At 27.6% G+C, this 25,348-nt stretch overlaps 2 protein-coding genes and 1 pseudogene across 4 annotated transcripts in view; all 3 read right to left on the bottom strand.

Moving 5' to 3' along the window:
- Window positions 1-25,348, bottom strand: part of LOC107609903 (protein P21 pseudogene) — a 133,720-nt pseudogene that overhangs the window by 70,238 nt on the left and 38,134 nt on the right. The gene's annotated exons all lie outside the window — the stretch shown is intronic.
- On the bottom strand, window positions 4,462-6,956 carry LOC107606676 (protein LURP-one-related 15-like). Of its 2 annotated transcripts, none has more exons than XM_088493518.1 (3): window positions 6,623-6,956; window positions 6,010-6,240; window positions 4,462-4,635 (listed from the first exon to the last, which is right to left on the bottom strand). In XM_088493518.1, the coding sequence occupies exons 1-3, from the start codon at window positions 6,887-6,889 to the stop codon at window positions 4,504-4,506; spliced, it is 630 nt and encodes a 209-aa protein (XP_088349644.1). In that variant the 5' UTR covers window positions 6,890-6,956; the 3' UTR covers window positions 4,462-4,503. The 2 variants fall into 2 exon arrangements, with proteins under 2 accessions (XP_088349644.1, XP_016164199.1); XM_016308713.3 differs by having other exon boundaries at window positions 6,010-6,237.
- LOC107609439 (Nop53 protein) lies at window positions 7,816-11,335 on the bottom strand. The gene is made up of 12 exons (XM_016311421.3): window positions 11,016-11,335; window positions 10,361-10,521; window positions 10,122-10,170; window positions 10,000-10,025; window positions 9,808-9,888; window positions 9,597-9,707; window positions 9,342-9,433; window positions 8,811-8,930; window positions 8,612-8,734; window positions 8,388-8,454; window positions 8,201-8,289; window positions 7,816-8,058 (listed from the first exon to the last, which is right to left on the bottom strand). Exons 1-12 carry the CDS (start codon window positions 11,182-11,184, stop codon window positions 8,052-8,054), a joined length of 1,095 nt encoding a protein of 364 aa, XP_016166907.1. The 5' UTR covers window positions 11,185-11,335; the 3' UTR covers window positions 7,816-8,051.

Raw genomic sequence — 25,348 nt, 5'->3', positions numbered from 1 at the left:
ATGTATCTGATTTCTTTGAGAATCTTGAAGAAAATATTGGTCATTTGATCAATGATGGAATAGTTTAATATGTGAGATTGTTAAGTATTCATGTAAATAAATAAGGTAAAGAACTTCTTGTTAAGTTTTATTTTCTATGCATTTGAATTTCAAATACGATGAATATAAATAATGTTTATGAATTTTAAAATTACTGAAAGTGTCAAGATAATAATAATAAAATTTTTTAGTATATACTATATTTTTTAGAAAAATATTTTCGATTAAGAAAATAATTCTACTGCGTAAATATTTCTATTTATTATTATTTGTTTTTGAAGAGAATAACAATGACATATAGTGAAGATGTTTGTCTTACGGATAGTGCAAGTTCGCACACCATTCTCAAAAGTAATATATATTTTACCCATCTTGTGCCAAAAGAAGAATATGTTAATTCTATTATTGTCTCGGACAATGTGATAGAAGGTTCCGGAAGAACTATAATTTTGTTTTCTGGAAGAACAAAATTTATAATAAATAATGCACTATTATCTACCAAGTCTCTGAGGAACTTGTTGAGTTTCAAAGATATTCGCCGAAATGGATATCATATTGAAACAATGAATGAGGGAAATCATGAGTATCTGTATATCACAATCCATGAATCAAATAAAAAAGTTATATTAGAAAAGTTACCCTCACTTTCATCTGGGTTGTATTATACTAAAATTAGTGCAATTGAATCACATGCCAATGTAAATTAAACCAGAAGTTTACTAACCCAAATGAATTTATAATTTGGCATGACTGATTGGGTCATTCGGGAACAACCAAGATGCTGAGAACTATTGAAAACTTCCATGGACATTCACTAAAGAACCAGAAGATTCTTAAATTTAGTGAATTTTGTTGTGTTGCATATTCTCAGAAAAAGTTAATTTTAAGGCCATCACCAGTAAAGATTGGATTTGAGTCCCCTGAGTTCCTAGAAAGGATTCAAGGCGATATATGTGTACCTATTCATCCACCATGTGAATCTTTTAGATATTTTATGGTCCTAGTAAATGCATATTCGAGAAGGTCACATGTGTGCTTATTGTCTTCTCGCAACCTGGCGTTTGCGAGATTACTTGCTCAAATTATTCGATTAAAAGCACAGTTTCCAAAAAATCCAATCAAAGCAATTCGTCTTGATAATGCTGATGAATTTACTTCCCAAGCTTTTGATGCCTATTGTATGGCTAATGGAATAAGTGTTGAACATCCAGTAGCTCATGTTCACACACAAATTGGGTTAGCAGAATCACTTATTAAACGCCTCCAATTAATTGCTAGACCCTTACTTATGAGAACAAATCTCCCAACCTCGATTTGGAGGCATGCTATTTTACATGCAGCAGCACTTATTCGTTTGAGACCAACGAGTTACCATCAGTTCTCTCCTATGCAATTAGCTTTTAGTCAGCAGCTAAATGTTTTCCATTTAAGAATATTCGGGTATGCGATATATGTTCCCATTGCACCACCTTCTCGCACCAAAATAGGATCCAAAAAAATTGGGGATATATGTTAGATATGATTATCCCTCTATAGAAAGGTATCTTGAGATACAAACTAGGGATGTATTTAAAGCCCAATTTGTGGATTGTCATTTTGATTAATCAAAATTTCCAACATTAGGGGGAGAGAACAAGCTTCCTGAAAAGGAACTTAATTGGAATGCATCATCCTTAATGCATTTAGATCCTCGATCAGGGCAATGTGAACTAGAAGTTCAAAAGATTATATATTTGTAAAGAATAGCAAATGAATTACCTGATGCATTTTTCGATACAAAGAGGATAACAAAATCTTATATACCAGCGGAAAATGTCCCAATTCGAATTGATGTTCCAGTCGGACAAATTACCACTGAAACAAATTCACGCCAGAAGCGTAGCAGACCTATCGGTTTCAAAGACAAAAATTCTCAAAAGAGAAAAGAGGTAAATACTATTCATGTTGAAAAGACATAGTAAAGACACTTGTAGTTGTCCAAAATTCTGATATATTTTTAACGCTAAAAGATGTTCAGGTACCTGAAAATTGTGAAAATGACAAGATCTCGATAAATTATGTCTTTACAGGAGAGAAATGGGACCGAAATAAGACATTTGTCAATGAAATATTTGCATATAATGTGGCATTAAATATCATGCATGCATGAAAGTAAGGATCTTGAGCCAAGATTAGTCGAAGAATGTCGACAAAGAAATTATTGGCCAAAATGGGAAGAAGCCATGAAGGTTGAGTTAGACTCAGTTATAAAACGTAAAGTCTTCGGACCTGTAATTCGTACACCAGAAGATGTAAAACCTATTGGATACAGATGGGTATTTGTGAGAAAACAAAATGAGAAAAATGAAGTTGTGCGTTATAAAGCCCGATTTGTGGCACAAAATTTTTCACAAAGGCCCAGTATAGATTATGAAGACACGTATTACTATGTAGTGGATGCAATAACATTGCGTTATTTGGTCAGTTTATCTGCATATCATAAATTACATATGCATTTAATGGATGTGGTAACAACCTACTTATACGGCTCATTAGATCGTGATATCTATATGAAAGTCCCTGAAGAACTAAAGATGTCAAAATCATCCAATGGATATCCACAGGGGTTATACTCAATAAAATTGCAAAGATCTTTATATGGTCTAAAGCAATCTGGATGAATGTGGTATAATCGTCTTACTGAGTATCTGGCCAAAAACGGATTTAAGAATGATGATATCTGTCCATGTATTTTCATAAAGAAATTTGCATTTGGATTCATTATAATTGCTGTGTACGTTAATAATTTAAATATTATTGGAACTCCTGAAGAGATTCCAACAATTATAAAAACTCTAAAAGAAGAGTTTGAGATAAAAGATTTTAAAAAGACTAAATTTTGTCTCGGCCTGCAGATCGAACATACAAAAAATGGGATCTTTATTCATCAAACAACATACACAGAAAAGATCTTGAAAAGATTTTATATGGATAAGTCACATCCATTAAGCACCCCAATGATTGTAAGATCTTTGGATGTGGAAAAGGCTTAATTCCGTCGTAAGGAAGAAAATGAAGATATCCTTAGTCTGGAAGTACCATAGTGTCATTGGAGCGTTAATATATCTTGCTAATAACACACGACTTGATATATCATTTGCTGTGAATTTACTAGCAAAGTATAGTTCTTCTCCAACCAGAAGACATTGGAATGGAATCAAACAAATTTTTCGATATCTTCATGGAACGGTTGATATGGGATTGCTTTATCCCAATGAATCCAAGTCACAACTAGTTGGCTATGCAGATGCAGGATATTTGTCGGATCCACACAAAGGGAGATCTCAAACAGGATACCTATTCACGTATGGTGATATAGCTATATCATGGAGGTCCACAAAACAGATGATAGCAGCAACCTCCTCTAATCATGCTGAAATACTAGTGATACATGAAGCAAGTCACGAGTGTTTTTTGCTCAAGAGTTTGATCCAATATATTCTGTCATCATGTGGACTGATTGATCATAAGATAGCTCCAACTGTCCTGATTGAAGATAATACAGCATGCATTGCTCAACTTAAGAGCGGATACATTAAAGAAGATAGAACAAAGCATATTTCTCCCAAATTTTTCTTCACTCACGATCTTCAAAATCAAGGGACAATTGATGTCCAACAGATCCGATCAAGTGATAATCTGGCAGATTTATTTACAAAGTCACTCCCAAAATTCTCCTTTGAAAAATTGGTATATCATATTGGGATGCGTCGATTTTGAGATGTTAAATGATGTCGACAAGAGGGGGAGATTGTACTCTTTTTTTCTTAGTCAGGTTTTTTTCCATTGGATTTTTCTTCACAAGGTTTTTAATGAGGCAATTCCTATCACAAAGGATTTTGTACTCTTTTTCCTTCACTAAAATTTTTTCCTATTGGGTTTTTCTTTAGTAAGATTTTAATGAGCCATAATCCTAAATGGTCATCCAAAGGAAAGTGTTGTGATAAAAATATGAGGTGGATGATAATTTTCCATGAGACTTAGTTTACTAAAGATAATTATATTTAATTATGTTTAAAAATAAAGCTTCTTTGTGCTTATAAATAGCAACGTAATAAAACATATGAGATACACAGTAATAAAAATATTCTTCTTTCTCTATACATTACTATAATATAAATTCTCTCTTTTTTTTTATCTCTCCATGGGTTCTAAATTTACCATATAAATAATATTAGTAAATATATTAATCATCTCTATTATATTAAAATAATAATTATAATAAATATTAATACTAGAATCTTCTACTTTTACTTCTTTATTTTATTATTATTATATCTTCCTTATTTATTTTACAACAATTCCTTCGCTTATTTATCCAGAATCTAGGCTTTATTTATTTCAGCCCATTATTTCAACCATTTTTTGCTAGACACAACATCCTTCTTATTATTATTATTGATTTAATGCCGAGGGAAACCAAATTCAAATGTAGTCATTTACGGTTAATATTACAAGTAATGCCACGACGAAAGCATAATCCACCCCTTCATTAATCTTCACTTTATAGCTTTCTTTCCATTTGCTGAAGTTTCTGCTTGGGAACACATCACTTACCTACACAAATCAATTTAAAAAAATGTGCTTCATTTTTCCTTGGTTCATTAGTAAATAATAATAATAATAATAATAATAATAATAATAATAATAATAATAATAATAATTTCGCCCCATTTTTTGAGAAATGTTTTTGAAAAATAATGTTGAATCAAATGCACATGTCGTTTACTATTTATAAAAAAAGAAATGTTGCATTTATTGGTTGAGTTAATTTTTAAGGACTAACAGTATTATTTATTTATTTTTATTATTTAATTAAAAACTGAATTTTTGAGTACGAGAAATGATTCTTCACTTTTATTTTGTTAAAACAAGTTTTACAAAATTGTATTGACATAAAACAAAATCTGCAAACCTGAATAAAAAAGCATTGCAATTGGCGTGAGCGTGATTGTATAGCATTAATATCAATATTTGAGAAAGAAATTTGCTATGGAATTGATTATGCTAATAGTAAATTACTTTGTTAAAAATTATATATAATAATATATAAGGATGAAATATATTTGTTATCCTTAATATTTATAATTTTTTTTAAATATTTTTAATAGTTAATTTATTCAATTTTATTCTTAATTTTTTTATTTGTGTTAAAATTACCTTCAAATGTTAACTCTATGTAAAACATTAAAAACAAATTTAAAAATATCTAAGATAGATTTGACACAGATCAAAAACATTACGGATAAAATTGAATGAATTAAAAATGTTAAAAACAAAATTAAACGAAATAAAATGTTAAAAGTTTTTTTTAAAAAAAAAATCATAAACATTAAGGATAAAAAATATTGTATATATAAATATTCTTAATATTTATAGGTAAATGGTCAAATTCGTCCTTAAAAAATTATTCGTTCTTCGAATTAGTCTCCAAATTTTTTTTTTTTTATCGAATTCGCCTTTAAAGATTTTAAATTAATCGCGTTAGTTTTTCTATCATTTTTTGTTGATGGCGCCAAAATTTGTCAATGTGACACGTTAAGTAATATTACAACACACACATAGGAGTTTTATTTACTATTAGCATGATAAATTTATGAAATTGGAACAAATTAAAACCTAATTGAGGGAAGAACTTGAAGCATTGGAATTCCTCAAGTTGGGGTTAATTTGATCTAATTTCACAAATTTATCATGTTAACCGCTAATTAAAACTACTAAGTATGCGTTATGGTGTCATTAAATGTATCATATCAACAAATTTTGATATCGTTAGTAACGGAAGTGACAAAAGAACTAAAATGACTAACATAAAATCTTTGAAGGACCCATTTGATTAAGAAAAATTTTTGGGGACTAATTTAAAAAATAAATAATCTTTTTGAAAACTAATTTGACTATTTACTCTAACATTTATTATTAAATTTGTACCTGAGCAATGATGGTGTCACCTTTGTAAATAGTGCAAGATTTTTGAGTGTGGCTACCAACAACTTGAAAGTTGCTTACATCTTCATCAGTATTACCAGGCATGAACACATCAAGCCGAGGTTTCATGTCCATTGGGTGTGACCTTCTCACCCCAAATATCACATCCTTATCATCTGAGCTTTTCCCTCTATGAACCCTCCACCGGTGCCGGAGCGATACCATTTTAACCTGCTAGCATTTTATGGGTATCGAGTTAGTTTATATTTTTCATTATCAGAATTACAACTGCTTTAATTTTGCATAATTAGAAATGATAGGTTAATAAGTAATGAGTAAAGTGTTGTTTTAGTTCGCAGTAGTTATTTTAGTGATTTAAGAGAGAAATAGACAAAATAATAAGGAAAAAAAAAAGAAAAAAACAATTAAAGAAAAAAGGGTATTTTTAGAAGAAAAGAATCATTTTGACTAAATGACTAAAATAAAACGTTTAGAATAAAAATACGACATTTTAAACGTAAAGAAGAGGACTTAACTTAAATATTAGAGACTAAAACAGTCATTTATTCGTAAGAATAATGTTCAACATGCAATATTGCATGTGTTTGTTGATCACCTTCTCTTGCATTATGAGGATTGGTGAACCTTGAGCATCACGCATAACCCTCTTTTTGTGGATGCTTAAGCTTGGCCCATCAACTTGAAGCAAGAGTTTCCCATTAACATCTTTCACTTTGTAACGTTGCTTCAACAACAATCCATTGTATTTCTTCTTCACAATCATTTCTGTTGGGTTTACAACACAGAACTTATCATCTACTACACTTATCATATTCATGGGGAACCCATGTGCCAATGCAAAATCAGGTGCACTTGCCTCCATTACTTCACAAATTAATTAATAAGAGTTTCCTTTTTCTAGTTGTAAGAATTAAGAACACTGTAATATATAGGAGATGAAGCAGTTGGTTCTCATATTTTTCATGCAACTTAAATAGTTGATCACACTTTGAATAAAATGGAAAAGAAACGCGGTTATAAAGTTAGACAATATAATGGACCATTCATCTTGCTTAGTTTTTCTTGTGCATATTATAAATTATAAATTATTATATATTATCTAATACCAAGAATAAAGTGTCTTTGACCTTATGCTGATTCATTAAGAATGCCTTTGACCATGTTATAATCGAATGAATTTTTCTTGCTAAGAAAATATTTTCATAAAATTTGCTAAAAAGGTCATGATATGCTGGTTTTACTAAATTTCTATTTCTTATGGCACGTGAGTATATAACCAACAATTTTGTAGCTAATATATAACTGAACATAAGAAAAAACAGAAACCTACTAACCAAATATGTTCTCATTTTTGTGTCAGTGAAAATGAAAACTCATTTATTCAGAGGCAGGGGTTTGAATAAGAAAAATACTTTAAAAAGAATTCAAAGCTGCTAGAGTGACTTGTTGCTAAGAGGATCCTGAACCTCTGAATATCCATTTATTTGAGATTCATTCAATTGCAAAACAAGATTTTTACTATATATTTATATTTTTTAAATTCCTGATTCATATTAATTGAAACTTTTGGGAAAGTCTTCTAGATATTCTTAATCTCGAGCGTTCAAAGTTCAAACAGCCTAACATTGAATAAGGATATAACATATAAGATAAGATAGCAGCCCTGATTAGTTGAAAGTTGAGGTGTTTGAATAAACACAAATATGATGAACCAAGTTAAAAAGTATATAATATATCAATTTTGCATGAAATTTCTCATATGCTACAGGAAAAATTAAAATTCTATGCTATTAGTTTTGGGATTTTGATCACAAGTCTTGCTCAACAAATAATAAATATGGTTACAAATATATGTAGAAATATCGGATTACATATTGATATGTAGACTGTAGACACATTAACTGTGACTAGGAGCATATAAATAAAACGAACACAAGAAACAAAATCTTGATTTAGATAAAATTGTTTTGGTCTTTCATCCATGGCTTCAATGCTTGGTTATGGAACCAACAATCAAGAGGACTCTACTTCCTGCCAAAGCCATAACAAACACAATGTCATACAAATTTTAAATGTGTCATATCAAACAGGGTCAAAATATAGATGTATGAACTATATGCAAAAATTATTTGATGATGACATGTTACATATAATGTTAGAGAAGTAAACTAACCTCTTCCTCTTTGGTGTTTTGGATGCTGGAACAATCAATCCTCTCTTCTCTAAGCTTTTATATCGGTCCTTTATAAGGCTACAACAACCCTACATATATGTCATTGAAATTGAGAAGTTACTTGGATGTTTGAAAAAACTCAGAAAATAGATAACAAAAAGTAAGCAAGAGAATTTTACAAGCCTACCTTAAGCTTCCGGATGGATCCATTTATTTCATCGCTTAGGAGAACTTGAACAGGAGCAGGCTCAAACCTATTAACGAATTGTGATAAATATACACCCACAAAGAATCATGTGTATGGAAGAATATTTGTTGGGTCAAAACCACTGAAGTACTCTTGGCAAGTCCTCTCATTCCAATAACTAAGGTTTTGAAAGCAAATTAAGATAAATAGAAAAGACTACTTACTTGTGCTTTCCTAAGCGTGGTGGCCGTGCCTTTAACCTCTCTTGTTTAGCAACTTCACGCCTGATCCGTTTCTTCTGCTTTTCCTCGTCTTCTTGCTTGATTTCCTCCATAATTTCAGGTATGCTGTAACCAGAAGAATCAAAACAGCTTAAATATCACCTTTTATCGTTGTTGGAAACGTAGAAAATAATCATGCTACCTGTCAATTTCTTTTGACAATTCCACCAACTTCTTAGCTTCTGCTTCTTTTTTCTGTTGTTCTTTTCGCCTAAGTCTCTTGTTCAACTCAACTTTAGTGACCCTCTTTGTTTTGATAGGCCTGTTGGATGAATATTCAAACAATTCAAATATATCAGATTTTTAGTTGGGATGTATGGAACCTATTTACAATTACAAGCATAATGAGTCAACATAATTCGAAAGGATTATGCAAATTTGACATTAACTTAGTTAAAAAACAAAAGAGAATCAGAAATATATTCTCAAGAAATCAGATCAGATACGCATTATACAGGTAAATACGTTTCACTAATTATAAGGAGAAGTCATCAATTAACTGCTAGGAAAGAAAATTGAGAATTTGTAACATTAATGGAAACAAAAGAAGTATATTTCCATTATTTTGATGAATAATTTTTATCTTCAGGGGCAAAAAACGATTCGAGGGAAAATGTCAAGAATAGTATAGTATTTGAGCAATGTCAGGTCAATCAAAAGTTTGTCAGCATACCTTTTCTCTGATGCACCATCCTCATTATCACCCTCGCTTTCCAAATTACCTTCATCATCATCACTCCCATCATCAACATCAAGAAAAAACCTCTACAAAGAAAACAGAACCAAAGACTCAACCCGTATCCAAATAGCGACACAATTAATGTTGGAACCCCATATACTTGCATATAAATTCACATATCTAAAACATTAGAAATCAGACTAAAACTCCACAGAACAGTAATGACACAAATGAAAGAACAAGCCTCACATCTTCTTCAGCAATAGCTTCTCCGGAAACAGTCAACGGAACTGGTGTAGGGCCCAATTCATCTTTGTAGATCTTTTGCATTTCTTGTGCAACAGCACAAGCTAATACATCCTGGTTAGACAATCAAATTTTTTAAAGACACGTGTAAGATTCATGACAAAACATAAAAAAAAAAAATATTAAGTAAACAAAGTATTTCTTAATAATTTACCCGATGACTTTCGTATGAGGGATTGAACGAGCATCCAGGAGGATCAACCTCTACTGCTGGAATAAGAGAAGGCTTTGTGACCTGTGAAGCATGCATCCATCACACCATCAAATAAAAATGCTGAGATAAATCATAAAAAGAAAAAAGAAAAAGAAAATCCACAAAATGAATCTATCAAGCCATAAAGTGTACCTTCTTTCCCTTTCTAATGTCCTCATCTGCATGACAAGTTCAAAGAATCATTGTTAAACATCCCAAAATGCTAACAAAAAAGCAAACCACAACTGCAAAAAAATAATAAGCATATGACGTACCTTTATCACCCCACATATCAAATACATCAGAAGGTAAGTCGGAATCATCCTGAGATTGATCATGAGAAAAAGAATAAATGTAAACAATACATAATCAGAATAACATTTAGAATGGAGAGGAAAAACAAATGACTGCTTCCATCTGTCCAAACATGATGATTACAACTGAGCACATTCTTCAATCTTTGGGCAACTCTTACTGCTACTAAATTATTGCTGCATCAATGGAAATTACTTACCTTATTAGCCTCTTTTGTCATAGAGACCGCTTTATGGTTTTTACCGCCCTTCTTTCGTGTAGAAGATGGCACCGGCTTAACAAACTGGTTCCCCTGTAGCACACTATCAACATGGAGCACTTTTTCCCTGTGCTTTTCAATCTTCCTCTTCACCGCAAGATCTAGTAGCCAGCCACATTAAATTAGATAACCACAATCACATCGTCAAATGACAAATATCCAAAATCCATGGAGAAACACTAGAAACACAAACTGCAAAAGGCAGCCAAAAATCCAAAATGCTATATGCAGCTACCGAATAAGCCACCATTTGTGTATATATACCTGAGTTGCTTCACACATATTCAATGTACATTCTATATTCCAACATGTGTTATAAGAGTGGCTAATTTTATTTTTGTACAGATATCATGGTAGCCACAAATACGAAACATCCAAGTCATCATAACTCACATAACTCATCATCATATACAAAAATCAAATAATCATTACTGGTCATCTTTCACAATCTTATTTTGCATAATAATTTGCAAGCAACTCCCCTGAAAATAATCTATCGAAAACAAAATATTATCAAAACAAGAACAATAACAATAACCAATTTCCAACGCGCCATTGCATTCTAACCTAACCTAATTCAAGTTAAAGGAAGAACCTTTGGACTTGTCTTCGAAGAAAAGTGCATCGCTGGGAAGGGCGTCAAGGGTGCCGCCGGAGAGAGCGTCCTTGGTGGTTTTCTCGAAGAAATCTTCGATGTCTTCGGTGCTGATGTTAGCTCTCCACGCCTTCTTACCCTTCCTTGAACCTTTAGCTTTCTTCCCCATTCTTCTTTCTTCTTCTTCAGCTGCAACTAGTGACTACGCTCTCGTCTTCTGTTTTCTGCTGTAATTTTCGCAGACCGAAGGGTTTCTACTTTTTTTCAGCTGCAACTGCTTCATACGACTGCCAGTGGTGGCGGCACAATGATGAATGATCGAACCATCATAGTGGACCGTACCTAATATTATTTGGGCTTCATAGTCAGCATTTTTATGGGCTTTTATTTTGGGCCTTATGTGGGTCGTTCCATCTTTTGGGCTTTGAAGTCCAAAAAAATACCATATTCACAAATTACGCACATTCCTCAAATTCCTGTCACACTTCAATTTTGAAGTGGCGTCGTTTTTTTTTTAATTATTATTATTATTATTATTATTATTATTATTATTATTATTATTATTATTATTATTATTATTATTATTATTATTAAAAGTAATAATCCATATATAATGTATATCTACAAACATGTCTATCAGTTTAATATTTTAATTCTTAAATATTTATCATAATAAAAATTTTGAGTTTATTTAAGATAATAATTATTTTACAATCGAAAAATAAGACGTCTTAAATTTAAATTATATATAATATTTTTATGAACATATATAATAAAAGAACGTTTAAAAGGAAAAAATTGTACATTAAACTCCTCTCAATTTTCATTATATATAATAAATAAATAGATAAAATATTTACTATTTTAAAAAATTACATACTTAATAAACAAAAAATATAATAATAGAGACCAATTATATATATTCCATAAGTTGGACCCGTGGGTGGTGTGGGCTGGCTTATTAGCATACAATTTGAATATATATGTAAAAGACATAAAAACACAACAAATGTAAAGCATCGGAAAGTGATTTTATTATCACTCTCAAAATTGATAATATTATTTTTTACATTATAATTTTTAAGTTAATTTTAATAAACAATTATAAAAATAAAATGAAAAAAAACAATTTAAAAAGTTTAAGAAAATAATATTATGAATTTTAAAACTGGTAAAGGTACTTTCTTTACTTAGCAATTAATCTCTGCCATTGGATGGAATGGTGTCCGTAAATTAACAAGTAGTCACAAACAGTTGAAAAGAATAGCCTTATGACATGTCCCTCCTGTAAAAGACACCGTAATCGCCACCACATTATTTTTATTTATTTTCCGATTGTCTGGTGCGGTGGATTCTGCTGCCTGCTCAAGCAGCAGCTTGTGATGTCGACAAATTAAACCTCATCTCATAAATCCTATATAAACATATTTATTTATACATTATTTCAATATTTTTCACCATCTTCTGCTATTCATTTAATTATATGGTACATTATTATACTATAGCTATCTAGCTGATTGAGTTTGCCTCACCCCGCCCGTGAACAAAGCTAATTAAGCAATCATCCATCATCTTAAAATTGAACTATCAATCATGGGGTGCTGGGATATATTTATTAAAATTATTTATCCTAAAAATTTAAGATGATAAAAGAAAATATAGAATTAAATTATCATATTTTTAACTTATTTTTACTTTTAAGACTTTTTTTTTTTTGAATTTATATGAATTTTTATTTGCGTAACTTTTTTTCTTTTTATTTATCTGAAGTTAATTTTTTGTTTAAATGTCAATCATAAAAATTCTGATAATATATCATAAAATTATGGTTTAATTACTTTGTTGGTTCCTATAGTTTCACCAAATTTTTAATTAGGTTCCTATATTTTTTTTCCTTTCAATTGAGTTCCTATACTGTTTTTTATTTTGTAATTACATCATTTTTATGTTAAGAATGCTAAAATTAACATAATATTTTTACCAAAATATATACAGTCAATGATTTAATTAAGTTTTTAATTATAAATACCTTCAATTTGTGAAAAAATATTCAGTTAACTCTAATATTTTTTACACTAGAAAAGACTTAATTACAAAATTAAAGCAATGTAGAGACCTAAATAAAAAGAAAAAAAGTATAAGGACCTATTTAAAAATTTGGTGAAACTATAAGGACCAACAGAGTAATTAAATCTAAAATTATTCATCCAAAAATTTTGAATTTAAAAAAATACATTAATAATTAAATCTCTAATATAATTTTGTTTAATTACCATATCATCTAAAGTTCTTTTAATTTGAGTTGGATATGTATAATTGGGGAAAGCAGATTATTAAACGTAAAGTCCAAATGTTAGGGGCAAAAGTAGAAGCTTAATATATTATACATGTTAAAATGTGTTTTATATATATATGGATTATGGATAGCCTAGTCTTGCTTCTTATATATTGATCAATAATATCATATATATTTGATCCCTTTACATGCTTATAGCATCTTGTTCTTTTTAATTTAATGTTTGTAAATAAAATGTTTTTTTTTTTTTTTGGGACCTGGGTAAATAAAATGTGTTTAAATGTATGGATATCCAAAAGCAAAAAGAACCTCTCCAACTTTTATACTAAGTTTAAATTAAGACTTGCTAGGTGATGTTTTGTAAATTAAACCTAAATTTTAATTAGGAATTTAAATTAGTGACATTTTTATCAATAATAAAAAGTACTCAAAAGGGTGTAGAATTAATTAATTTCAAACTGAAATAATTCGTTCCTAAAATTTATCAATAATCCAAAAAAATTTAATAATAAAAATAATATATATATATATATATATATATATATATATATATATATATATATTTATAGGAAAAGTTTAGGGGCCAGCAACTTTGTTCAATTCTGGCCAGCATGTAACCAGCAAAGAAAAGTGAGTCATTGGATGAAATCTCACACCATTAAAACTATCATTGATGGCTATTTGATGGCTACAAATCACAAAAATTGCTGGCCCCTTAACATTCCTCATATATATATATATATATATATATATATATAAGTATATCTCTAATATGTTCTCTCAAATAAAATTTTTTTTTTTTACTTTTCTGGATAAAAATTTAAGTTTATGCTAAATATTTTTTTTTTTTTAAGAATGTAACAAAAATGGAACTGTGGCATTTTTGGGTCATAAAAACTAGTACCATTAACTAAGTATATGTGCAAAGATGAAAGATGGGTGTTCCTAGGTTATTGGAGAAGTGATTAAAGGGTTTGTAATTAAATTAAAGATCATTGAAATGTGTGTGATACTATGATGCTACATACATCGATCACGTTCTGGGTTGTAGTCCCATACTTTTAGACTTTGCAGACAATGAAGAAGAAAGAAGAGAACAAAGTTTGGTGATTATTATTTATTAGTATGAAAGAAAGATGATGATGTTCACAGGCAGCACAAAATTATATATGCCTCAGAAAAAGGACAAATTGGTATTAGCTGTCCCTAGACCATAGTGCAAAGATTTTATCCCATTCAATCCATTCCTTTATACTCGGTTAAATGCAGTAAAATGTTCTCTAGGGAAGAAACCTACCTAGCTATCTACCCTTTTATCTTCACATAAATATATATAATGCTGCCTTCTACATAGGGGTAAAATAGGAAATGCAGATTCTCCATATATATATAATCTTCACAAATATCGGACAGAGAAGTACTAGAGGACCAGGATTTTGTGATTTCCGGTTATCAATTAATTATCAATAATATTTTTAATTATGTGAAATTATATCTAATGGTGTGAGATTATTCAGTTATTTATATAAAATATAAAATATATATTAAAAATAAGTTAAATTATATATATATTTTTTATTAATTTTAGTATTTATTTGATCAATCATATTATTAAATATATATTAAAATTAATTATTAATATAAACTAATATACATTAAAATTAATTATTAATATAAACATTAAAATTAAACTATATTTATATTTATATATAAATATACAGTGATTAATTTAGTAATTTATTTTATGTGCGCATAGCATTTTTGTTATTTGATGATTATTATTGATTATCTAATAATCTAATATGTATTCTATTGATCAAATTCCACACTCTAAACTTTTATTCTATTTTCAAAGTGTACGAGTGGGACGATAATTAATTAACGTGGAATAAGCAGAATTGTGCGAGCAAAAGTGGAATAATAAAGTTGTCACAATAATTAATTAACGTGATTCATCTTAATGTCTATGATTATTACAGAAAATACAACAAAAATATATTTAACTACGAAACATGGAGAAGATATAAAATATGTGATAACAATCCCACTCAAATTAAAATCTCTACTACTTCCCTCAAAAATAAGTCACCACAATTGAAACTAAATTTCCAACATTAAAAGTAAAAATCATCAACCTTGAATACAATAAATCATGATCACATTATTTTGTTGAGGTTAATTAGTAAAAATCTATGGATGCTTATTAATTAACTGGTTACCACATGTAAGACGAGTGGTACTTACATTACATATATAGATACAATGAAGTTCTTATGCCAGCCATTAGTGTTGTCTATATTATCTTGACAGATTCTTGAATTGTCGCCAATGCAACATGTTTTATCTTTGTTCCTGTCCACGAAGAACAGAAGCACTTATAACGCCACTTTATACTTTTAATAAATTTTGTATCATTTGATGATGCACATTGCCATGTGAATGTACTTTTCCAAAGTGCAACTCACGTGAGTTTTTCTAGCTAGCTACCAAGTCACATATAAATGAAGCATCCTATAATATTATTTATAATTGAAATCATTATGATCATATCCGTAACTCCTAATAGTCTTGTCCATTATTGCTGGATTTCAGTATCTATGTCTGTTATTTTTTATAACTTTGTTAAATTTATAATTAAATTTTTTTATTTTTCATTTAAATTTTTATATTATTTTTTATTTTATAATTAAGTATTTTTTATTTAAAAATATTTAAATTAATAAAATATTTTTTTAAAATATGGTTAAAGACAATCTAATTAGATTCGTAATTATAAATATTTTTAATTTATAAAAAATATTTAATTAATTTTAATATTTTTTATACTAACAAATATTTAATTAAAAAATAAAAATTTTAATAAAACCATAAAGACCAATAGATCAATTAAATTGATATAAATATTCCTAAGATCAATGCATTCATTAGTAATATTACCATGATAATTTTTTAAACTATCTTTTATCGTGTAATATTGATAGATTTAATTGTGTAAATATTAGAAATATTTTTTTATATTTTACACCATTATTAATTACCATATAGTGTATTGTGTTAAATTGAATTCTAAATTAAACAGCTATATTATCGTATAATTTTTATTCTGTTAGGTAACGTTTGGAAAAGAAACAAAGACTGAGAGACTGAAGCTGAAATAAGTCTCAGTATTGTGTTTGGTGTAAAGTGGGAGATAGAGACCGAAATAAAAATGAAATTCTAATTTAATTTACATAAAGGATAAAATTGGAATTGATTAATTGAAATGAGTGTATTTTAAGAATAAAATGTTATTAAAGTTTTAGTCTCTATCCCAAAAAATTTTAGTCTCATGTGTTTCCACTATTTAAAGGTATTAACATACTGAAATTTTGAAGATAAAGACTGAAATTTTAATACCAATTTCTAAACTAACAAACATGATATTAAGTTCCAATCTCCTAATCTCTGTCCAATACCTCAAAACAAACACTATTTTAAGGACATAAAATTTGATAAATATTTATATAATTTTAAAGTATATCTAAAGATATCGGCAAAATATAGTGATGTTTAAACAATAGCACTTGATATAATTTTAGAAAAACAACTATATAAGCTACAAAAGTTTTAAGAAACAAAGAAAACTTTTGTTTTAGGGTTTAGAATTTAGTATCTTCTCTATAATTGTTTGAATTTGTTGCATATATATACGTGCGTGTAATCTTAATTTCTCTCCGGTCCCGAGAGCATAATAATTTTGTTGTTGAAATATTTGTTGAAGATACAAAGAGCGATAATTATTGTAGGTCTCATGCATCATCGTCCAGCTCCGAAAGAGAAGACTATACATACATATGGCTCGCTAATGCTATATATATATATACAACTAATTAATATGGGTTATTTTTTATTATAAAATATTATTTTCTACTTTTCGAGACATTAAGATTATAATTTAAGATTTAACATTTAGAATTTAGAATATATAATTCAAAAAAATTAACTGATTTTTGGCCAAAAAAATTAACTCCTTAATTGAATTCATATATAATACATGATTTTATTTTTTTATGAGTTTGACCTCCCTTTTAATTTTTATAATATATGTAATTTAAAAATCAAAGGGTGGAAGAAATAAAGAAAAAATTAAATAGAATGAAAAATATATTGAAAAAGCTAAATATTATTAAAGAATGTAAAAATAGGCAAATAAATTTGCCTATGGTGGTATAGAAGATGAATTGCACTAGATTGATTGATACACTGGCAATTCGTTGAAGGTGAATAAACGTTTCACAATTTAATTTGTTTCTAACGTATTCAAAATCCACACTCCCACGACATAATTTTCAGAATCGAATCGATAATTAAACCGGTTAAATTATAAAATTATTGGATCATTAATTTAACCAATAAATTATAAATTAAATGATTAATTTAATTATAATTAAATAATTATATAAAATTTTATTTTATTTTTTATTTTTATAATAAATATTTTTTAATTTTATTTTATATTAATTAATTATTATTTTTAAATTTTAATAACTCACCAATTAATTTATATTTATTATACTCTTCACGTATTTATAAATTTATATTTATTATATTTTTTAAAGATTTATAAAAAAATAAAAATAATAATCATAGAAAATGGAAAATCTATTGTAATTAATAAAATATTTTTTTTATTTAATTTATAAATATAATTTAATTTTATTTACGTAATACATTTGATAGAAAAATTATGTAGAGAAAATAATTTTTTTTAGTTTAACTGAATTTGATCAAATTGATTTAAATCGGTTTTAATAGATTTGACCAAATTTTATTAAGTTTGACTAAATTTACCTGAATTAATTATTTAACCGCTTTAAATAATGATCGAATCCGAATAAATAATTAGATGATCGAATTTTTGGTCTGATCAACCAGATTGAACCGAATTTGATAACTATGTCCGACAAACTCCATTTTTAGTTTCCTTTAAACAAATAATAATGTGTCCTAACAAATTCATTTTTTAAATTAAAAAATATTACAATCCATCCAACAAATTGGATTTAAAAGTCACAAAAAAATTGAATTTAAAAAATAAAAATTTAAAAATAAAAAATAAAGAATTTGAAAATAAAAAAATTACAATTCTCTCCTGCAAATTCTTTATTTTGGAATTTCTTCCATATTTTAAAAAACACAGAAAAAACTCCATTTTCCTAGCTGTGAAATCACACATTTTAAAAATCATACAAATGCCGGCGAAAATAACAAATCATTTCATGTCATGGCTAGCCGCATAGGCACGCATATGGTATTGAGATTCAAAAAGAATACAGAATTGAACTTAGAAGATCAGCATATGAGTTGAAAGGTGTGAAAACTCATAATTAAATGCTAGATTTGGATGAACAATTGGGATTTGTACTCATTCAAACAACAATAATCACAACATCCACGTACATATTTGGCAACCTAGCCTACCTTATTATGTTTCCCACTTCAACCGCTTTTTCACTTCATTTGACTTACTTTTCATCCTACAAATTTGGAATTCGCTTATTTCAGGGCATGCTAGTCTTTTTTTTCTTTTTTCACGCATTGAGTTTATTTCTGGTAAAAAAAAATGGCATATTAAAAATTTATTATTATATAAATATTAGTTGTATATTAAAATTAATTATTATATATTTATATATAAATATATATGCTATTTAACTAATTTTTAATATATATTTTTTATTTTAACATGTATTTTATATTAGTGGCTGATTTTAGTGATTAATTTTTGTGTATACTTAAAAATTATACGATAATATTAAAAAAATAATATCTAAAGTTACTTTATATAACATAACTTCTATAATTTTATACATACATATTTATTATATTTAAAATTATCCAATTAATAAATATTAAATAAAATAATTTTAAATAATTCATACTGATTTTTTTTAAATATTATTAAAAATTATATATTTATTTATTAAAATTAAAATTGAGTGAGCCTAACTCAACTTCAAAAATTAATTTATGAGATAAAATTATTTTATACTTATAAATTATCTGAAGACTTTATTCTTAATAGAGGTAAGATTTATAATATTATTATAAATTGAAAGTGATATATATCACTCTTCAAGATAAAACTTAACAAACATATATAATTGAAGTGATTTTATATCCTTTGGACTATATCATAGTATATATGCAAGGTGGATAAAACACATACTCTATGAAATATGTGAATTACAATCTGCAATGGATTTCATTTTCACATAAAGAGGACAAACAGTTCGGATTCATTTTTCAAATAATTTGGAATGTCACGAGAAACTTTTCTGAATTGAGCAATAGAATTCGCTGCATAATTGGACCCCCAAAATATTTTTCCTGTTTTCGGGTTTATTCTATGCTCATTTTTTGTCACATGACACTATACAAATAAACACCAAAACGCGTACAGGTCAGCAAACATTTTATATTCACAACATACACACTAATTTTGTAAAGAAAATTAAAAAAAAAAAGAAAAAATAGAGTTATTTATGTGTTATTTGGATGAATAGAAAATAGAGAAAAAAAAATTTATTTAGATGAAAAAAAAAAGTGAAAAGAAAAAAAATTATAATAGTATAAAATTATATTAATACCTTTATCATAAAATGAAGTATAAATATTTTTATTTATTCATGTTTTATTACCTTTTATAGATATTATAAAATATTTAATTTAAATTGTTTATCTAATACATGTAATGTTTAAATATGAATCTTTATTATAATAATATATTAAAACTAAATTTATATTAATAATTATTAATAATAATATAACTAAGGGTAGTATTAAAAATATAAAAATATAGCATTTTTTCTTGTTTTCTTGTTTGTGATAGAAAAAAAAATTTTTTAGTAAGACCCACACAATTTTTTCCCCTATTTTCTTTGATATATAATCAAACAAAGGAAAATATTATTTTTTATTTTTTTATTCATTTTCTTTTCACTCATTTTTTTTTTCCAACCAAAACATAAAGTGTCAATATTTTGAATCTCGTTCTATGTAGGTACTAATAGAATTTAGATTTGTAATGAATAAGGTAGGAAAACCAAAAAATAAATAAATGTTGTTTTAATTTGTGAATGTTAAGCAAACGTGATATGGTAACCAATGGTTATATATATACATAAATCCAATAATCATACTAAAAAAGTAGTCCACCCTACTTATGATATTCATGTAGATCAGAAGAAATGGTTGCCGGGGTTCTTTGCAGTGATTTGGAACATTTGGGTGGAACGCAATGCGAGAATCTTTCATAAGCAGGAAACAAGTATGGAGTTTGTCATCAAGAAGACCGTTCTGAGTTACGACGAATGGACCAAGAGTGATTCATTTGGTGGTTGATGGCGTTGCCGGGAGTAGCAGGAAGTTTATGGTTTTTATGAATTGGTTATGTATTTCTTTTGTTGCTCCACATTAGTGTGTTGAGGTTATTTGCATTAAAAAAAAAAAGAACAATCAAATCCAAAAAGGAGAGAATCTTCATTCTCCAGCTTTATTGCAACTACCAAAGTCTTCAAAGCCTTCCAGGACACTACTTTCTTAATTAGCACCCATAGGAGGGCTTTCATTAGGGCTCCTAAAATAAAGATTGTATTCTTAAGTAACATTAATTTAGGAAATCATAATTAAATTGTTCAGTTTGATTCTTATTATTATTAGTAAACCTAATGAATTTGCCTTTCTTTATTATTAGTTTAATGATCAACAATTACTTACCCATACTGATATTTGATCGAGTCCAGGAATTTGGATGATCGATTTTGGAAATGATGATCATAGCCTACCCTATAATTTTAGTTAAGGTTGCTAGAATAATAAAAATGCATTATATTATAACAAGTTCCTAATTCATGTCATGATAAATTCCTTACCTGTATAATTTTGTATTTTGTGCGTGCCACATTTATTTTTATTATTATATCCGCAAAATAAATAAATATAATATTTATAATGAGTAGTATAGTCACACACACGCTCACTCAACAAATTGTCTTTCGTTATTGTTAAATTTTCAATAATATATTTGCTGCGTACGCATCTACCTTTGTGATAATTTATTTTTACTTAAATAAATGATATTCATATATATATATATATATATATATATATATATTTAAAAAGTGTTGTTCAATTTAAAGTAACACTTTTTTATTATTGAACAACATTTTTTTAATAACACGTTTTAAAAATTATTGTTTAAAAAAATATTACTAAAATATAAAAATTATAACTTTAATTTTAACAATATTTCATAACCACCATATATAGTGATCGTATTATAGCCATCTATACTAGAATATACCATATATTATTGTTAATATCTAAAATTCACAAGTTTATTTATTTGTTCTTTCTTGAGTCTTGTCAACAAACAAATTTTAAATAATCTATTTATCTATGTTGCCCCCAATAAGTTGGACTCATCAATTTATTTAGGGTTTAACTTAAATAATGAATGATAATTTCTTTATATATAATTTATAGTGAAACTTAGCTTATTCTTAATTATAATGTAGATTGTGATCTACAACTCGATGATGAGTGATGAGCTAGAAAAATATTATTGATATAAATTAATAATAGATAGTGGAATCCAGAAGATAGAATTGATGTATATGTCCTCAACCAACAATAATACAATAAACGAACCTAAAAGAATATAATAGATGATCCATATATAAATTATGGTCCAAGAGAGGATGGTGAATTGATGATAGAGGAGGGAAAATCATATTGGGGGGGTCACGGTCACAAGGAAAATTAAAAGATATAAATATAATGGAATCTAAAAGAGAGTTTAGAAGAAGAAATAGTTATTATGGAAGGGAAGAGACAAGGGAGGAGCAGGGATATGTGTATGGAGGAAATTGTTTTGTTGTGATGATTAAATGGTCACGCATGTGAATATTGGGTTGGTACCTGATTTGTCCTTGTGCAATCGTGACAATACTTGGAGCCCGAACCAACAACATGCAAACCTCTTAAATCTTCTTATTCTCCATTCTTCATTTCATTCTACATCTCAATATATATATATATATATATATATATATATATATATATATATATATATATATATATAAGAAAATACCATTTTCCTCACCTGCAGATACTAAAATAATATTTTTCTCCTCTTTATTTATAAAATGTATATTCCTTTCTCTTATAACTTTTAAAAAACTTCATTTGTAATCCATTTTAAATTTTTTGTGTTAATTAATATTAACTTTATCCATTTTTCAAGAAAAAATAATTTTTTTTATAAAAATATCCTTTAACAAAAATTTTATTTTTTATCATTAAATTTTGCTTACCAAAATACTCTTTGATAAATTATTTTTTTATTGATTAAATTGTATTTTTACCAAAATATTTTTAAAAAATTTAATAATTAAATTTTTTTTTCTAAGATATCCTTCAATAATTTTTTAAGTATTAAATTATGATTTTACCAAAATTTTTGTTAATAATTTTTTTTTTATATTTTATTATTAATTTTTCGATAACAATATATATTATTTTAATATTAAATAAAAAATCTTAGTAAGATTATTTTCTAATATAAATATATACTAATTATTATACATATTAACAATAGTAAGATTTTTTTATTTAATATTAAATAATATATATTGATATCAAAAAATTAATAGTAAAATATAAAAATAATTGTTAACAAAAATTTTGGTAAAATCACAATTTAATAATTTAAAAAATATTGAAGGATATCTTAGGAAAAAAATTAATTATTAATTTTTAAAAAATATTTTGGTAAAAATATAATTTATTAATTAATAAAAAATAATTTGTTAAAAAGTATTTTGATAAGAAAATTTAATGACAAAAAAAATAAAATTTTTGTTAAAGAGTATTTTTATAAAAAATAATTTATTTTTTTTGAAAATGGATAAAGTTAACATTAGTTAATACAAAAATATTTAAAATAGATTAAAGATAAAATTTTTTAAAAGTAATAAGGAAGGAGAATATACATTTTATAAATAGAGGAGAGGGAAGTATCAAATGGTATTTTATATATATATATATATATATATATATATATGACACTACAAGAAATACGGAGAATTGCAGCAATTTTATTTGCTATTTGTTGAAAGATTTTGGTGCTGAAAAAATAATATTCAAAAGATGCAAATAACAAAAAAAAAATCTAAAAATATTTAAATTTTGACAAAAGTGATCAAACGTTAATGAGTTAATTGCCGTTAGCGACAAATACTGACGTCACTAACACAGAAGATGATTTGGCGAATTATGATATACATTTAATTAGGTGGCATTTTTTTATTTTTCAAAAATCCAGCAAGAAAATTTTTCGAATTCCAAATCAAACAATTAGAATTCAAAAACCCTAATTTCTTGGTGAAATCACTCTTTTTCTAGCTCTTAATCATATTCAATGAAAAATCACAATTTTCATGAGATCATGAGAATCAAATTGTTAAAAAAGAAGATCGCATTGACCTAAGCTTCTTCCATGGCCGCATCGCAACAATGCTCACCCTTATCCCACTGTCTCTGTGCTTTTCTGGGGGTTCTCTTTATTTCCCTTAAAGCACGTTCTCTAAGGTTGGAATCTCGTAAAACAAGAACTAGAACACGTCATAGAAAAACACCGAATATATTGCCAGAAACCCACAGGCATAATTGCCCACCCTAGTGTTTATGTTCTCTTCTGGTCTTCATTGTGGTGGTGGTATTCTTGGAAGTGAAAATCTTTTTCATTGACGGAGAAAATGTTATGGATACGGTTTGGGTGAGTTTCACCAGGCTCTTTTACGACGCTATTTGCATTTTTTTTTTCTTTTTGATTGTCACGGTAATTATTTTGTTTTGATTATATTTGATTGTTGTTGTTTTCATTTTTCTTTTTGGTTGTCACTTTATATTTTAATTTTCTTTTTTTTTTATTACCTCTCTATTCTTGGGATTTTTGTCAGTGATTTTAGATAAAAAAAAAAAAATTGGATCATTCGTAAATTTTGGTTATAGTTTAGTTGCTAAAATTTTAATCTTTATTTCTTTTCAAAATGTATGAATTTGACCTATTAATAGTGATACCGCGAGGATGATGGTGATAATTTTTCATTTCTATTTGTAAAGAAAAAGAAAGAATACATACGAATTTTTTTTTTATGTTTTTTTTAACATGTAAATTTTTTTATTTTAATTAATAAATGTCATGTAATTATGATCAGAATTTTTCATCTCAGTTCTTTATTAGCCACCTCAATATTTTTCGCTAACGAAAATTTAGGTAATTAATGTCTAGTTAGTTTCGTCAAATTTTAAAATTTATGAATTTTTTTATTAATAACGTCTTTTAAATATTATTTTTAAATTTTTGAATACCAATTTAATAGTTTTCTCATATATATATATATATAGAGACTACTTCAATAAAGATATTCAAAATGTTTTTTTTTAAAGATGTTACATGTATCATAATATTATTAGATATCTGTTAATACACTGGCCCAACACTAAGGCCCAGGTCCAAATACACCAAAAGGCCCAATCCAAAGATTGGCCCTTCGTTATTCACCGACCTCTTTAGAAGAGGTCGGACTCAACACAGACTTCTTTCCAAAGGAGTCGGGTTCAAGAGATAGCTGGCAGATAACACTTATTCAAATAAGTAACTGCCCCTAAAATCTCTCAACCCACTTCTAGAAGCCATATCTCAACAATCCCTAAATAAAGGGACGGTTATCCACCTAAAAAGGTGGCACTACTCCAACGGTGGTTATTGGATCACCACTATAAATACACTGACACCCCTCAGGTATCTCTAAGTTCCAATACACTTAAACCTGCTTATCCCCATGCTGACTTAGGCATCGGAGTGTCTTTGCAGGTACCACCCCCATCTCTTGGAACACACAACTCGGAGGCGGCTCCCAGACGTAAACCAAGTCGGAGACCACACTCCTTATGCGCTTGGGCCTCACAAACAAGCCCAACCACCGTCCGG

Source organism: Arachis ipaensis, chromosome B7 (assembly GCF_059453495.1).
Source record: "Arachis ipaensis isolate K30076 ecotype BB chromosome B7, ASM5945349v1, whole genome shotgun sequence".
In the NCBI taxonomy this organism is placed as follows: domain Eukaryota; kingdom Viridiplantae; phylum Streptophyta; class Magnoliopsida; order Fabales; family Fabaceae; genus Arachis; species Arachis ipaensis.
This window is presented reverse-complemented; position numbering and strand designations above follow the sequence as displayed.

What these genes read in the sequence shown, in the direction of transcription:
- LOC107606676 (XM_088493518.1), bottom strand. Translation starts at nt 6,889, where the DNA reads ATGGAGGCAAGTGCACCTGATTTTGCATTGGCACATGGGTTCCCCATG. An exon ending in TCCTCATAATGCAAGAGAAG is followed by an intron (nt 6,241 to 6,622) that starts GTGATCAACAAA and finishes ATAAAATGCTAG; the next exon opens with CAGGTTAAAATGGTATCGCT. An exon ending in GTGACACCATCATTGCTCAG is followed by an intron (nt 4,636 to 6,009) that starts GTACAAATTTAA and finishes TGATTTGTGTAG; the next exon opens with GTAAGTGATGTGTTCCCAAG.
- LOC107609439 (XM_016311421.3), bottom strand. Translation starts at nt 11,184, where the DNA reads ATGGGGAAGAAAGCTAAAGGTTCAAGGAAGGGTAAGAAGGCGTGGAGA. An exon ending in CTTCGAAGACAAGTCCAAAG is followed by an intron (nt 10,522 to 11,015) that starts GTTCTTCCTTTA and finishes GCTGGCTACTAG; the next exon opens with ATCTTGCGGTGAAGAGGAAG. An exon ending in CCTCATACGAAAGTCATCGG is followed by an intron (nt 9,708 to 9,807) that starts GTAAATTATTAA and finishes TTGTCTAACCAG; the next exon opens with GATGTATTAGCTTGTGCTGT.